Below are 14559 nucleotides of genomic sequence, written 5' to 3' on the forward strand. Positions count from 1 at the left end.
TCGATGCTACTTGAAACTAAGCTAATAGGAGGACTCCTAACCAGATTTTTTAAGAGCTATTTTTGTTGGTTATTGTTGAGCTCACTCTAATGTGAATATAATTTGAAATAAATAAGGAGACTCTGCATAAGAAACAAGGTTTCAGTATCAATTAAAATGTTATTGAATTAAACTGTGATTCTCATGATTCTTTTCATGTTTCATATCTACAGTAAAGCAAAACAAATAGGCAATTTTAGGTAATCAATGGTATATTTAAACAAAAACATATGCATAACCACAAGGATAAAAACAATGTTGAAATTATCAAACAAAATGTTTCATGTGAGAAATTACATTTGTGCATTGTGACAGACATGTTAGAGGAAACTTTTTAGAAATTCAGTAGTCAAAATAAATATTTAATAAAAAAATCATGCTTACTCGGTGACAAAATATCAAACAATAGAGGAGTTTGGTGCTTGGAAATAAATCAGAAGGTACATTTCCTTATGTTAAACAGCGCTGAAATTAGTGGCTTAATTATTATAACACTGCCATAAAGAGTAGGTAAATCATTTTTATAATTAGTTTATGTTGACAGTCACAAGACTAAAATACTGTTCGATGAATGCAAATAATAAAGCCAGTTTACTATACATAATGAATAATTTATTACACCATGAAATCAATTGATACAAATGCTCCATGGACCACTGCACAGCATACTAGTTACTGAGATGCATTTGTCAGTGTCCAGTGAACTCAGGAGCAAATGAACCAACCCCCCCAAAGGTTTGATGTACAATGATTTTTTACAACTTGGTGACTGGTAGTAGAGAAAGATGCATATGCATTTTTTTCAAAAGGAAAAAACACAGTAAAATGTCATGAGAGCACCACAGGATTTCTATTTATCAATTAGATAAAATAGTACAAATTATTTTTATAGTAAATGAAGAACAATTAAAACATTATTGTGTCATCCCATATTTAGAAAACAATTGCATTTATTATTTTAGAGTGTTGTTTCATCAGTGTATATTGTTTGAAAAAAGTTACCTTAAAAATACCACTGGTGACAGTGCGTGTTGTTTATTCTTTGTTAAGCTCTGGAACACTAGTAATGCAAATAAAAGTTTACTGCATAGTGAAGATCTAGAAAGATTTCAATGGCTGACACATACTGAAATTTAGAAAAAGTTAATAAAAATAGAATCATACAGAATCAAGCTGCAATGTATCTGGGTTACCCCATTAGCTCTCCACTGAGATTTTTTTATGCTTCCTTGAGAATACTGTTACAGGGTCTCTCTGGCCACCAGTATTTTAGTGTTAGAGTGCCATTCTTCACCATTAGAAGATCCATGTTTTCTTCTCATACTCAACCCCCAACTCAAAAAAAACTTGATTAAATGTTAGATTTCTCGACAGATTATACTCTGTGTTGTAAAGCAGCCCTCTTCTGCTTGTTAAATGATATGCTGTCAATATTCTTTCCACTTTCAAAGCACCAGTCTAATTTCCAGTTTGATCAAACATTATGCAATAATTAAAAGTTGCGTCCTCCCCCTGCTCTATTGTGACATGATAAAGGCTATTCACCATTTAAAATCCGTTCGATCTCTTCTAGTCTTTTCAAAGCAGCAACTCTTTTTTTTTCAATGTCTTTGATTTCTTTTGTAGATTTTTTTTTAGTCTCTTTGTCTGTGTTATTTTTGCCTGTTCGTTTCTTGCTATTTGACTGTCCTTTGTTAATGTTACTATTCAATGTCTGGGTGGTTTTCTGTTCATTTTTTACTTCTTTCAAGTTTTCAAATGGAATTTTTTTTCCCCCCACAGCTGCAGTCCCATCTGCTGGAAATGTTGACTGTTCTGCAGCACCGAGCAATGAAATTTTACTTCTGACTATATTTAAATGCCGTTGAATATATTCCTCATGCGGTGCTAATGCTAATGTCTCAACAAGACATTTTTCTGCTTTTATTAAGTCTCGTTCCTCAAAATAAACTACACAAAGATTATGTTTTCCTTGTACATTGTTAGGATCCATTTCCAGGATTTTTTCAAAACACTTTTTAGCTCCACTTATATCTTTCTTTTGGTTCATTAAGATGTCTCCCTTTAAAATCAGACCTTTGGTATGATCAGGATAATATCTCAGTAACTCTTCCAGGACTGGCAAAGCCATCAGCTCTTTTGCAGTCTGAGAATAAAGCAGTGCCAAATTAAACAAAGCGCTTCGGAAACCTGGTTGTAACCTTATGGCTTTCTTCATCCAAGACTCTGCTTCAGCATCTCTTTTGTCATCCATCGCCAGCATACCCAAGTTGAAGTAGCCATTTGCATCTTGTGCTTCCTCTTTCACATAATTTAACAGCCTTTTCTTGGCTTCAGGTCTAAGTGTAGGGTCACCTAAAGTGACAGAAAATATATTACAGATATTTTTGCAAACATTTTCAGAATAGCCCTGAAAAATGTTAACATAACCCCTAAACTAAAAAGTAACATTCTTTAATATTATATATGCTTAGCATTAAATAAAGCTGCAGAAATGGCGGGGTCTCAAATGCTACTTAATATCTTTGAAGGCTATAAAAGATATAAACATATCATAGTGCTCTTCCCTGTTGAAGAAGAAGATTTAGTTTTGATATGATAGATCCAAATAATGGGATCTCTACAAGTCTGAGAAGACGTGAGCGAACAGAATAAGGAGAGGTTTCAGAGTAACAGCTGTGTTAGTCTGTATTCGCAAAAAGAAAAGGAGTACTTGTAGCACCTTAGAGACTAACCAATTTATTTGAGCATGAGCTTTCGTGAGCTACAGCTCACTTCATCAGATGCATATCGTGGAAACTGCAGCAGACTTTATATATACACAGAGAATATGAACCAATACCTCCTCCCACCCCACTGTCCTGCTGGTAACAGCTTATCTAAAGTGATCATCAGGTGGGCCATTTCCAGCACAAATCCAGGTTTTCTCACCCTCCACCCCCCCACACAAATTCACTCTCCTGCTGGTGATAGCCCATCCAAAGTGACAACTCTTTACACAATGTGCATGACAATCAAGTTGGGCTATTTCCTGCACAAATCCAGGTTCTCTCACATTCCCCCCACCCCCATACACACACAAACTCACTCTCTTGCTGGTAATAGCTCATCCAAACTGACCACTCTTCAAGTTTAAATCCAAGAACATCGGGGGGGGGGGGAGGTTAGGAAAAAACAAGAGGAAACAGGCTACCTTGCATAATGACTTAGCCACTCCAAGTCTCTATTTAAGCCTAAATTAATAGTATCCAATTTGCAAATGAATTCCAATTCAGCAGTTTCTCGCTGGAGTCTGGATTTGAAGTTTTTTTGTTTTAAGATAGCGACCTTCATGTCTGTGATTGCGTGACCAGAGAGAATCACCTTCAGCCCCCAACTAAAACCCCTCCAACGCATTATTAAGGATCTACAACCTATCCTAAAGGATGACCCAACACACTCACAAATCTTGGGAGACAGGCCAGTCCTTGCCTACAGACAGCCCCGCAACCTGAAGCAAATACTCACCAACAACCACATACCACACAACAGAACCACTAACCCAGGAACTTATCCTTGCAACAAAGCCCGTTGCCAATTGTGCCCACATATCTATTCAGGGGACACCATCACAGGGCCTAATAACATCAGCCACACTATCAGAGGCTCGTTCACCTGCACATCCACCAATGTGATATATGCCATCATGTGCCAGCAATGCCCCTCTGCCATGTACATTGGTCAAACTGGACAGTCTCTACGTAAAAGAATAAATGGACACAAATCAGATGTCAAGAATTATAACATTCATAAACCAGTCGGAGAACACTTCAATCTCTCTGGTCACGCAATCACAGACATGAAGGTCGCTATCTTAAAACAAAAAAACTTCAAATCCAGACTCCAGCGAGAAACTGCTGAATTGGAATTCATTTGCAAATTGGATACTATTAATTTAGGCTTAAATAGAGACTTGGAGTGGCTAAGTCATTATGCAAGGTAGCCTGTTTCCTCTTGTTTTTTCCTACCCCCCCGCCCCCGATGTTCTTGGATTTAAACTTGAAGAGTGGTCAGTTTGGATGAGCTATTACCAGCAGGAGAGTGAGTTTGTGTGTGTATGGGGGTGGGGGGAATGTGAGAAAACCTGGATTTGTGCAGGAAATAGCCCAACTTGATTGTCATGCACATTGTGTAAAGAGTTGTCACTTTGGATGGGCTATCACCAGCAGGAGAGTGAATTTGTGTGGGGGGGTGGAGGGTGAGAAAACCTGGATTTGTGCTGGAAATGGCCCACCTGATGATCACTTTAGATAAGCTGTTACCTGCAGGACAGTGGGGTGGGAGGAGGTATTGGTTCATATTCTCTGTGTATATATAAAGTCTGCTGCAGTTTCCACGATATGCATCTGATGAAGTGAGCTGTAGCTCACGAAAGCTTATGCTCTAATAAATTGGTTAGTCTCTAAGGTGCCACAAGTACTCCTTCAGAATGAGGAGAAAAGGTCAATTCAGACAACTAGCTCTTGCAAAGGCAATCAGAGTGAAAGGACCTCATTTTACTGTTAAAGAATAGATTTTAAGGCTGGGAGGGACAATTAGATCATCATGTCTGACCTCAAAGCCAAGCTAAAATATCTTCCAACAGCATATCAAATCCGAGATCATAGAATCTTCCACAATTACAGATAGCCCATGTAATCTATTTTACACCTTTTAAAGTTCTTGTGTTTCAAATTTTGTCAGGTATGATTTTTGTTTAAATACTGGAGCACACACTGCACAGAGGTTGCCGTCTGATCAGGTTATGGTGAAAACTAACTAACGGCTCATTGCACCGTTTTACGACACTCCACTACATATATTTTAGCATGGGATTTTGCTCAACTTTATGTAGAATACACACTATGCCTACTGAGAGGCAGTTCACTCTTCTTTTCTCCACAGTAAAAAATAAATTTGTAACTAGTTACTTTTGCCACATAATCTTAGTAACTGCCAATGTGCATATACAGGGTTTATGTAACCATACTTTTCAAAAACTTCTACTAGAAATTAAGCAAAATAAGTGAACACTGATGTAGATTTACATTAGCCACTGACATTACAAGGCAACATATAGAAAGAGGCAGGTATTCTTTAACATCAGCTTTAAAGCCCAATGAAGTCAATGGAAACTTTTAGTCAGTGAAGAATAGATAAATGTATGTGAAATAGTTGTCAACATTTACAAGCATTTTGGGAAACTGGTTAGAAACAAGGATTTTATGTATGCTCTATACCAGGGGTGGCCAAACTGTGGCTAGTGAGCCACATGCAGCTCTTTTACAGTCAAAGTGCAGCTCCCAGAACTCACCATGTCCCCCACTTCTCTGCCTAATAGGCTGGCAGGGAGGGGAGCTCGTGGCTTCTGGAGGCCCATGGGGAAGAAGCCTCAAGCCACACCACCCGGCTGCAGGCAGAAGCCGAAAGCCCCAGCAGGTGAGTCCTACAGGGGCTGAAGCCCTGAGCCCTGGCAGGTGCGCCTGGCTCTTGAGGTTATGAAAATCATCATATGTGGCTCAGAGGGTCAATAAACTTGGCCACCCCTGCTCTATATGCATAAGAAGATACCTTAAAAATAAGAAAAATAATGCAGACTTAAAAACAAGCACAAACATCAGATGGGTTACATGCACAAGTAAAACCCTGGTAAAACTAAAGAAGTTTCATAAGGTCTAGAGAAGCCTAGAGGGGCAATGATGAGAGGAAATTGCAGTTCTTGAGAAAAACAGAATGTGACTGTTTTCTAAAGACGACAAGTCAGACATCATTAGGAGCTTAATCACAGTGTGTGTAAATCATAGACTATCAGAGTTGGAAGGGACCTCAGGAGGTCATCTAGTCCAACCCCTTGTTCAAAGCAGGACCAATCCCCAATTTTTGCCACAGATCCCTAAATGGCCCCCTCAAGGATTAAACTCACAACCCTGGGTTTAGCAGGCCAATGCTCAAACCAGCTATCCCTCCCCCAAGGAAGGGTTAAATGGTGTTTGGGACCTTTAAACAACACCCACACCACCAAGTACCTACCCCCAACTTCTCTCCCAAATACAAATATAGAGTAGATATTTTAGGCAAACGAACATACCAGATTCTTGCATGAGTAGCGCAGAATTGAACAATGCCAGTTTATGTTTAGGATTAAGTTCTAATGCCCGGTTGAAGTTCTTCAGGGCTTCTGTTGGATCTTTTAGTTCAATGTAAACAATTGCCAAGTTGTACCACAGGTCTGCATTGGTTCTGTCCAATTCCAGGGCTCTAAGATAAGCGTCCTTCGCTTTCACAGGCTTATTCATTTTTAAAAGTAATTCACCCCTGTCGAGGAACCAAATTTCTGTTTAACTTTCATGCCGAAGAAACATACACATATATTTTACAATAAAAAGTTATTAACAGTTTGTTTCCCTAAATTTGAGGGCTGTGGTGCAGGAGTAAAGAAAACTTTAAATAATCAGATCATTTTATATGAAATCCTATTAAGACCTAGTCAGGAGACTTTAAAAAGGCCGCACTGCAGACACAGGAATTTAGGGCAGAGCTTGCTGAACTGTCCATTTGAACAGGCTGTAGTTTGGAGCCCCAACCCCAGAGGATATGAAAAGAATGTTGTGAGTAAGCATTCTTTACAGCAGGATGGTTTATACTGACATATGAAGTTACAAAGCAGAACAAGCTTGGAGGCAAATTACCAGTAGTAGAAGTTCATAAACTGGGAACGAACTATGATATTTGACTACAACCAACAAAACTGTATCTTGTTTTCAAATGTAAACTGACAGACTTTTTCCCCCTATTCTTAAACAGTTCAAAACTAATTCCCTTATAGAGTAAATAAATTAAGTTGTTTATTGGCGTTCTGTAATATTAAACAAAACTTTAGTATATTTTGAAGAATAAACATCTCCCCAAATCAACAAAAATACCTGCTAATGTAAGCCTGTTTGAAATCTGGCCTCATACTAATTGCTTGTCGATACAACTGATCTGCTTCTTCAAGGCGAGATTCGTTTGTCCGAATCAAGTTTGCAAGATTTATATAAACATTTAGATGGTTAGGAGCAACTCGTGCTGCGTATTTTTTACCTGGGATAATCTGGCCAAAAAAAAAAAAATAAATAAAAAATAAACCAGTGGAAAGTTAAAAACAAAAATCAGAAAGAACGCATATAGTTAAATGCATGAAGCTGCTTTCCAAACTTCTTTTATCATCAAGGTAAAATAGGATATATAACAACTTGAACTTACAATGCCATGTTAGCACTGATAATATAAATTCTAAAACATCATAAATCCCTTCCCTTCAAAAAAAAAACAGGAGAGTGCAATTTGATATGCCAAGAAGCTTATTTAAAAAAAAAAAAAAAAAAGCCATACCTTGGGACTCCTACCATGGCACTGGGCACCGAGCTTGGGGCTTCTTCCGCCAGTGGCTCCTGGGGTTGGGGGCTTCCGCTCCTGCCGGCTGCAGCCAGGGTAGCCCAGGCTCAGGGCCTCTCCTCTACCCCAGCCAAGGCAGCCCGGGACTGGGACTTCCAGCCCCCAGCCGGGGCTCAGGGCAGTCTGGGCTTCAGGCTTCAGCCCTGCAGCTTAAGTCGGGGCTCAGAGCACCCAGGCTCGGGGCTTCTTCCCCTAGGGCTCCTGCTGGGGCTCAGGGTGACCCAGTTAGGACTTCTTCCCTGGGGCTTCTTCTGAGTTTGAGACCCCCACAGCTACAACACCCTGAAATTTCAGATGTAAACATCTGAAATTGACCAATTTTAAATCCCTCTGGTTGTGAAATTGACCAGAATAGGCCATGAATTTGGTAGGGCCCTACTCACGCTAGCTGGGTATGCAGCATCAGTACTCTACAGACCATCATAACTGTAGACATACCTAGAAAGATTTCAAAGGATGGTAGTTAAAAAACATTACTACTTACCTGTGGCATTAGTGATTTAGCAATCATGTATGATTCTTCTGCTTCTTTGGTTTTGTTTAAATTTTTATAAGTTCTTCCTACATTCATGTGGGCACCAATATCATCTTAAAAAAAAATTTGATATTCCATTCATGTCTCATATAAGTAAGTGTCTTTAAAAATCTATGCCTCATGAATATTAAATATTAATGCCTCCATTATAAACGTAAGCCAAAGGAATATTAAGGAGTCATTGATGCCTGCTGGAAAACTGATAAAATATTCTAAATGAATTGGATTTTGGTTACACTTCTTGTGGATCTTCCCCTTTCTCCATTTATTAAAGAAGGAATTTTTATTGAAATACATCTGATGGCTGAAGAGTTCTAACTTTTCCTGACACTTCTCACCTGAAATCACAGTTCTGTTTGTGACAATAAAAGAAAAGTCTTCACAATAACTAACTGTGGGTGAACCAAAAAGGTGTACAAGCCTCTGCACAGGGACAAGTTACACTGCATAAGAATTATATAAAAATTATGACTTTAGGTTAAGAGTAAGCAGGAGATAAAAATTAAGAGTTTCTCTTTTATAAAAACATGGATATTGTGACAAAATGGCTGATGTTGGTACGGTAGGTCCCGTGCTTTTCTTGGCAGAGGGGCTTGGACGCCACCTTTTGACCCTGTTCTTGGGGCACCCAGGGCCCTACTAGTTGATCTGGACAGGTGGTAGAGGAGGGAAGTGGGGGAGAGGTCTGGGTTTGCTCCTCACTCTGAGCCTCAGCCCCTCTCAATCCCTGTGGGTTTCTTACCCTCTTCCACCTTGGGCAGGGTTACCCTCAGTCCTTGACGCTGGGGAAGGGTTTCCCTTACTCCAATTCTCTGGTTTTTCAATTCTCAGCAACACACCTCCAAACTCCAGTCCTCTCTCCATCCTCGCTACACACTGTCTGCCTGAAGCAGGGGTTATTTATTAGGTTCCTGACAGGGCCTTAAATTGGCTACAGGTGCTCCAATGAACCTGTAGTAATCTTCCCTAGAGTACAGAGAACCATGCCTTAATTAGCCTAGAGCTTATATATCTCCCCTCTGCCACTGTTCCTTTGCCCTGCTGTATCACAATATACAAAAGAAAAAGTAACACAGGAAAACATTATAAGCAGAATTGTGCCAAGGTTATTTATTCATAAGAACTCAGTAGATCCCTTTTAGGGTTTTCAAACTCGGTAAAAATCGATGCTTGGCTAAAAGCACTCAATGTTCAGAAGCTGATGTTAGAACATTGAACAAGATTGTTCTAAGCATACTTTGTACATCATCCCATACATTTTGATTCCATATGTGAGAACATTATCTAGGAAAGAATCTGAGGTGAACGACTGCAGTACTTTCTACGTGGCTATCCAGCAGATCAGTTCAAGTAGAATTGACAAGAGGATGACAAATCGGCTCACATGGATAAATGTTTTTATATGACTTCCTAGTGAGAGACTTTTCAAAGAACAGATTATAAGCATTTTTACAAAGTTCTTTTACAGACGAAGGCAGACCTTACGTGCTCGTCTTGAATCAAACTAAATACCCTTTGGGCTTAAAGCACTGACATCCCAAACAGAACCCAATGGAGCTTTTTATGTCTTCTTTACAGAATAAGGTAGAGGAAGTAATCAAATAAACCCTACATGATGGAGAAGACTAAAAGTCTGATTCTGATAAGAGCAGCAAATGGATCTGAATACTAACCACCTAACTAAAATACAAAACCACTCTTCAAAGTTACCTTTCAAGAAGCCAGGAATGACTTCCAATTCTCTTTAGAAAATTTCTGTTTTCCTTTCTTTTGGCTAAATGTACACAGTTATTTGAACATATTAATCTCAGATATCTTTATTGACAAAGGAAGTGAGTGCAATCTATAACAGCTTTGTGACCCCATAGTTTAATACACAGCACTTAAAAGGTTAATTCATAATTGAGTAATGGCAAGATGAAATATCAAAGCAAAACAATTATTTCTAAAGCTTTTTGAAAACAGTAATAGTACTAGCGGTTTGAAGTCATTTTGAGACTACAAAACCACAAACAAACCACTAAAACAGAAAAAGAGTGTGGCATACAAAAGCTAAATGATCATAAGGGTTTTTGGTTAGCAATTTTTCTCTCACCATGGCAGCTTAAGTGCAAAGAACCTTGGGTGACAATAATCCTTTTTCACTCTCTCCCCTTTGTTTTTAAACAGCTAATACCCTGTAGCTGTAACTGCATCAAAAAAAATAATCAAAACTTCTATTGACTTTGGATTTCAAACAAAACACCCACCCATACAATTAATTATAATGCACTCCAAAACCACAACTCCTACATAATAAAACATGTACTGTGCATTGTATAGAATGTCAAAAAGCACACCAAATTTTGTGTGTAGTGCTCCACAAATATGATATGCATGTTAAACTGTAAGTTATTTACTTTTTCCTTTCAGATAGGTTTGAAAACTAAAAAAAAATATAACAGTATTACCTGCATCCTTTGTGTCAATACAGTATTAACGATACATAAAGTATAAGGAATATTTAGTATTAATATTGCATATGTACTTAAGCTTCATTAACCTCTGTTACAACTTAGACTGTATTCCTTTTAAGAAATTAAAAACCCTGCATTTCTGTAAATCCACAAAACTTCACTCAGAAAAGTTTACAATAAGATAATATTTTGTCCACATTTCTTACAGAGAATAATCTCGCTATAGTCAACCTACTAAATATATTACATGATTTAAAGTTCACTTACGGAAACAAACATAATTAATGCAGAAGTAATTTCTTGAAAGAGTGCACTTAGAATAGACTACAAAAAGAGAGATTCCCTTGAAGTATCAAATTATTAAGAAGAAATCATCAACACCACTGAATGCACCTGAGTAAATGCAACTCATCGATAACTTTTACCTGGTTGCACTTGTGTGGCCTGTACGAAGAATTTCAAAGCTCTTTCAAAGTTCTTTTCATTTTCCAGAGCATGACCCACATTATTCCACAGTTTGGCATTGTTCTTATTTACCTGAATATGGAAGGCATACAGATATTAAATTTCAAGTATATATCACTTAGAGTGCTTTTAACTATACTGAATACATTTAAAGAAGCAAAGCAAATAATTTAGAAAGTTACATAAATTCCATGAAACTACTATGTAAAAAGAATATCAAATCACAGATTGGGAGAATTACAGCAAGTAAAGTAAACTTGTTGCCCAGGATCTGTTTTATTTACCAGGCTCTGTCAAATTCAATCCTTATAAAAGTCCAAAACCCATCCAATCTGTATTACAATTCTTAAAGGGAAATGGGCATCCAAGAGTAAACAGACTCCTCCATCTCACCTTTAATTCAAAGATGGCTTATTTTTGGGGCTCACATTTTTCAGAGATCTGGTCCTCAACAGAATAAATGCATCTGTGGGTTCATCCAAATGATCAACCATGCTCTACAACACCTTCAAATGTGTGCTTATTGTGCTTACTCACAATCAAGCAAAAGCCCCAATACCTTATTTTTTTTTGCACATTAATTCCAATGTGAGATGACACACTGGTTTTAAAACATTCTCAGAAGCAATTATTTGGGCATAAGGATTGCCATGATGTAACATAACTTGTAAACCAAACACTGCAATTCTCCAATATTATCTTGCTCAGCTGCACTTAGAATTTTGAAGAAACTGGCTAAAAAGCTCTCACTGCACAGTAAGTAGTGGGGGGCCATTGTCTGGCTTGCTGGAAAATGGTGTGTGCCCTTTTTAAGGGCTAGAGAGCCAGGGAATGATTTTCTGCTGCAGCTGCACACCAGGCCAGTGTTGGGACACTGACCCATCCTAACTCCAGGTGACCAAAAGAGAGGGGGAATTATATAGGTCCATGCCAGGGCAGGAAAAGCCTTGTTTTACCTGGACCAGGCAGAGCAGCGCCCACCCTTGCTCCAACATAAGTGGTGAAATATGGGGGTTTGTCAGAATCCACTGTGGGCATTGCACTAGTTGCTACTTTATTTAAGGGTTGGGAAGGAATTTTTCACTCACCACCAGATTGGCCAAAGAGAACGGTTTTTTATTTCCACCTCCCCCACAGCAGGTTCATGGGAGCTTAATTGGGGCAAACATGAAATGAGAGTTAGGCTATGATATTGCAACTAATTATGTAAATGTGGGGTGGATGTCCGGTGCAGGTACTCCATATGGAATGGATAGTGATCAGAAATGGCAAAGGATTTAAACAAAGTAGCCTTTAAAGGAGCAGAAATACAGGGGGAGGGTTGTGGCTCTTATGACTGGAATGGCAAGGACCCAATCCCCTCTTCTTTATAGCCCTCCCCCCTTAAACCCCATTTGAGGTGGGGGATGGCGAGGTCCGATCAGCAGGTTGGCTGAGGACCAGGATGGGTAAGGGGGAGGGCTGATGGAAGCTCACCGGGTATATTTATTGAAACAATTATGGAATTACCAGAACTGAACATTTTTACCTGCTGGGTACTCCCAGACATTTAAGCATAAAACTGCGGCTTAATTAAACCACATCTAGTGTCTCCTGTCCTTCTTCCAGTGCAGCCAATGATCCATTATCTACTTGCCCTACGCCACTTTGAAACATAATACTGTACCTTTAAAGCTGACATAAATAAGGTGTATTCTGATTCCCAATCCCAGTTTCTGTGCAGTGTTTTTAAGGCATGAGTGAATAGCACTACAGACAGACAAACCCAGGACAGCTTTCTCAGCACACTGTTAAACAAAAAAAACCAAAACCAAATTAAAATCAGAGGTGTAAAAATACTGGCCCACTACACTATTTCAATATTATGCTAAGGGGGATATTTTACCTCCTTCCAGAGAGTAGGTATAATTGTTACTCATTGGTGAGTTAAAGCAAGAAAAGGGAACATTTTGCAATTGATATTGTAATTTATTCCAACTGAACACTAGCAACTAATTTAAACTCTGAACTTTGAGGAACAGAATATTTAGCCTCAAACTTTTGTTATTTACTGTATCAATTATAATGTCACAATGTCCATTTGATAAATAAGTCTATTACAATAATCCACAACACTTTTCTAAAACTAAAATAAGAATGTGGGAGGTCCTTACATATGACAAACTCAAAAGCCCAATTCAAAATTAAGGCAATGAATGGGATCCTGAAGTCAAATGAAAAAGTTATTTAAGTATTTTAAAAAGCAGATATTGAGAATGCCTACTAGGTGATCTATTCCATCATCTTTGTCTAATACAGGACCATCCTATACAAGCTTTTTAATGCACAATTTCTCTAACTTTTACATAGTTTGGACATCATCTTAGTGGAGAGGTTGTCTCCTGGACCAACTTGTCTATTCACAATCACATAACAGCCTGTGGCCACTACAATTTCTTAAACGGAAGAATGTTTTAATGTATCTTTAGCTTTTTAAATCAGTTTTAAAAACGGAAAATGAGGAAAATTCAGCATTAGGTGACCAGCCTGTTCCTCAATACAACTTCATCAACAAGGAATTATTTTGACGTTCTAAGACCCGTGTCATACAGGAGGCCAGATTAGATGACCACTGTGGTCGCTTTTGGCCTGAAATAATGAAACTTCTTTTTCTAGAGTTTATTTTCTATCCAGACTGGGTGTTTTGGGGGGTGCTACTTGATTTATCTGAGACAGATATAGAAAATATGGTAGCAGCCTGATCATTTGGACCCCAAATCCCAATCCATCCACTGGGAAAAAACTAGTAAGGACACAGTAACCTTCTGGTAAATACATTTAAAATTGTTTGGTTTTAAGAAAGCTTTAAAATGCTTCTCTTATGCAACAGAGAATGTAAATGTAAACAACTTGTAGTGGTTCGTTGTCAGTTGTTTCTTATATTGTATGTTCTATAATAATTGTTCCCTGTGTGCTGTATTTCTGGAATAAGAGTGAGGGACTACTGCTTCCCCAGGGGGCATGATGAAAACAAACATCTTTTTTATACTACAGTAGCATTTAAAATGTTTTAGATATTGTGCAGACCTATGAGGAAGACAGGCCAGAAAAACTATGGCAATTGGCACATGCCTTATTTATATAATCAATCCTTGCCCCTTTACCAAGGCATCATTAGTTCTCTTTTCAAAAAGAGAACTAATGCTATTCCCACACCTTCCTGAGACAATGGGGTCTCTCTCTTTACGCAAGACCCTCTAGGTGCCTGTGCAAATGGTCCAGGGACACCTGAGACCTTCCTATGAACATAGTGTCCAGGGGGCAGGGGAAAGGCTCTGCAGATGGCAGGTATCAGACAGCAGGAAATCTCATGTCCATTTATAAGGCATTTGCTCTCATATCACTGTAGTCCTAGGGCTGTGAAAGTGAGACTGGGAGTTTGTGCAATGTCTCCTATAGGGTGGCCCTGTACACAGAAGCTGCCACTGTCCATCCTTAGCTCTGCATCTCATAAAACTAAACCAGTAATCAACATTTTTAAATATACAGCAAACTGAAATATATTTTATATGTACATTATATAAGCTATGTAGTTCAATATACACAAGTGACAGTATTTGTCCTTTAAAT

General features: G+C 38.5%; 1 protein-coding gene across 2 annotated transcripts in view; it reads right to left on the bottom strand.

Annotated features, from left to right (window-relative positions):
- Positions 1-385: 385 nt before the first annotated feature.
- The window catches only part of TMTC3 (transmembrane O-mannosyltransferase targeting cadherins 3), a 45999-nt gene continuing 31825 nt past the window's right edge, over positions 386-14559 (bottom strand). For both annotated transcript variants that reach the window (XM_073327596.2, XM_073327597.2), the window contains 6 exons: positions 12617-12737; positions 10911-11022; positions 7979-8082; positions 6981-7150; positions 6146-6372; positions 386-2394 (listed from right to left, as the gene is read on the bottom strand). In XM_073327596.2, the coding sequence (XP_073183697.1) occupies positions 1577-2394; positions 6146-6372; positions 6981-7150; positions 7979-8082; positions 10911-11022; positions 12617-12737 (1552 nt within the window). In that variant the 3' untranslated portion in view covers positions 386-1576. The remainder of the gene's footprint in view (positions 2395-6145; positions 6373-6980; positions 7151-7978; positions 8083-10910; positions 11023-12616; positions 12738-14559) is intronic.

This window comes from Lepidochelys kempii, chromosome 1 (assembly GCF_965140285.1).
Source record: "Lepidochelys kempii isolate rLepKem1 chromosome 1, rLepKem1.hap1, whole genome shotgun sequence".
Classification (NCBI taxonomy): Eukaryota; Metazoa; Chordata; order Testudines; family Cheloniidae; genus Lepidochelys; species Lepidochelys kempii.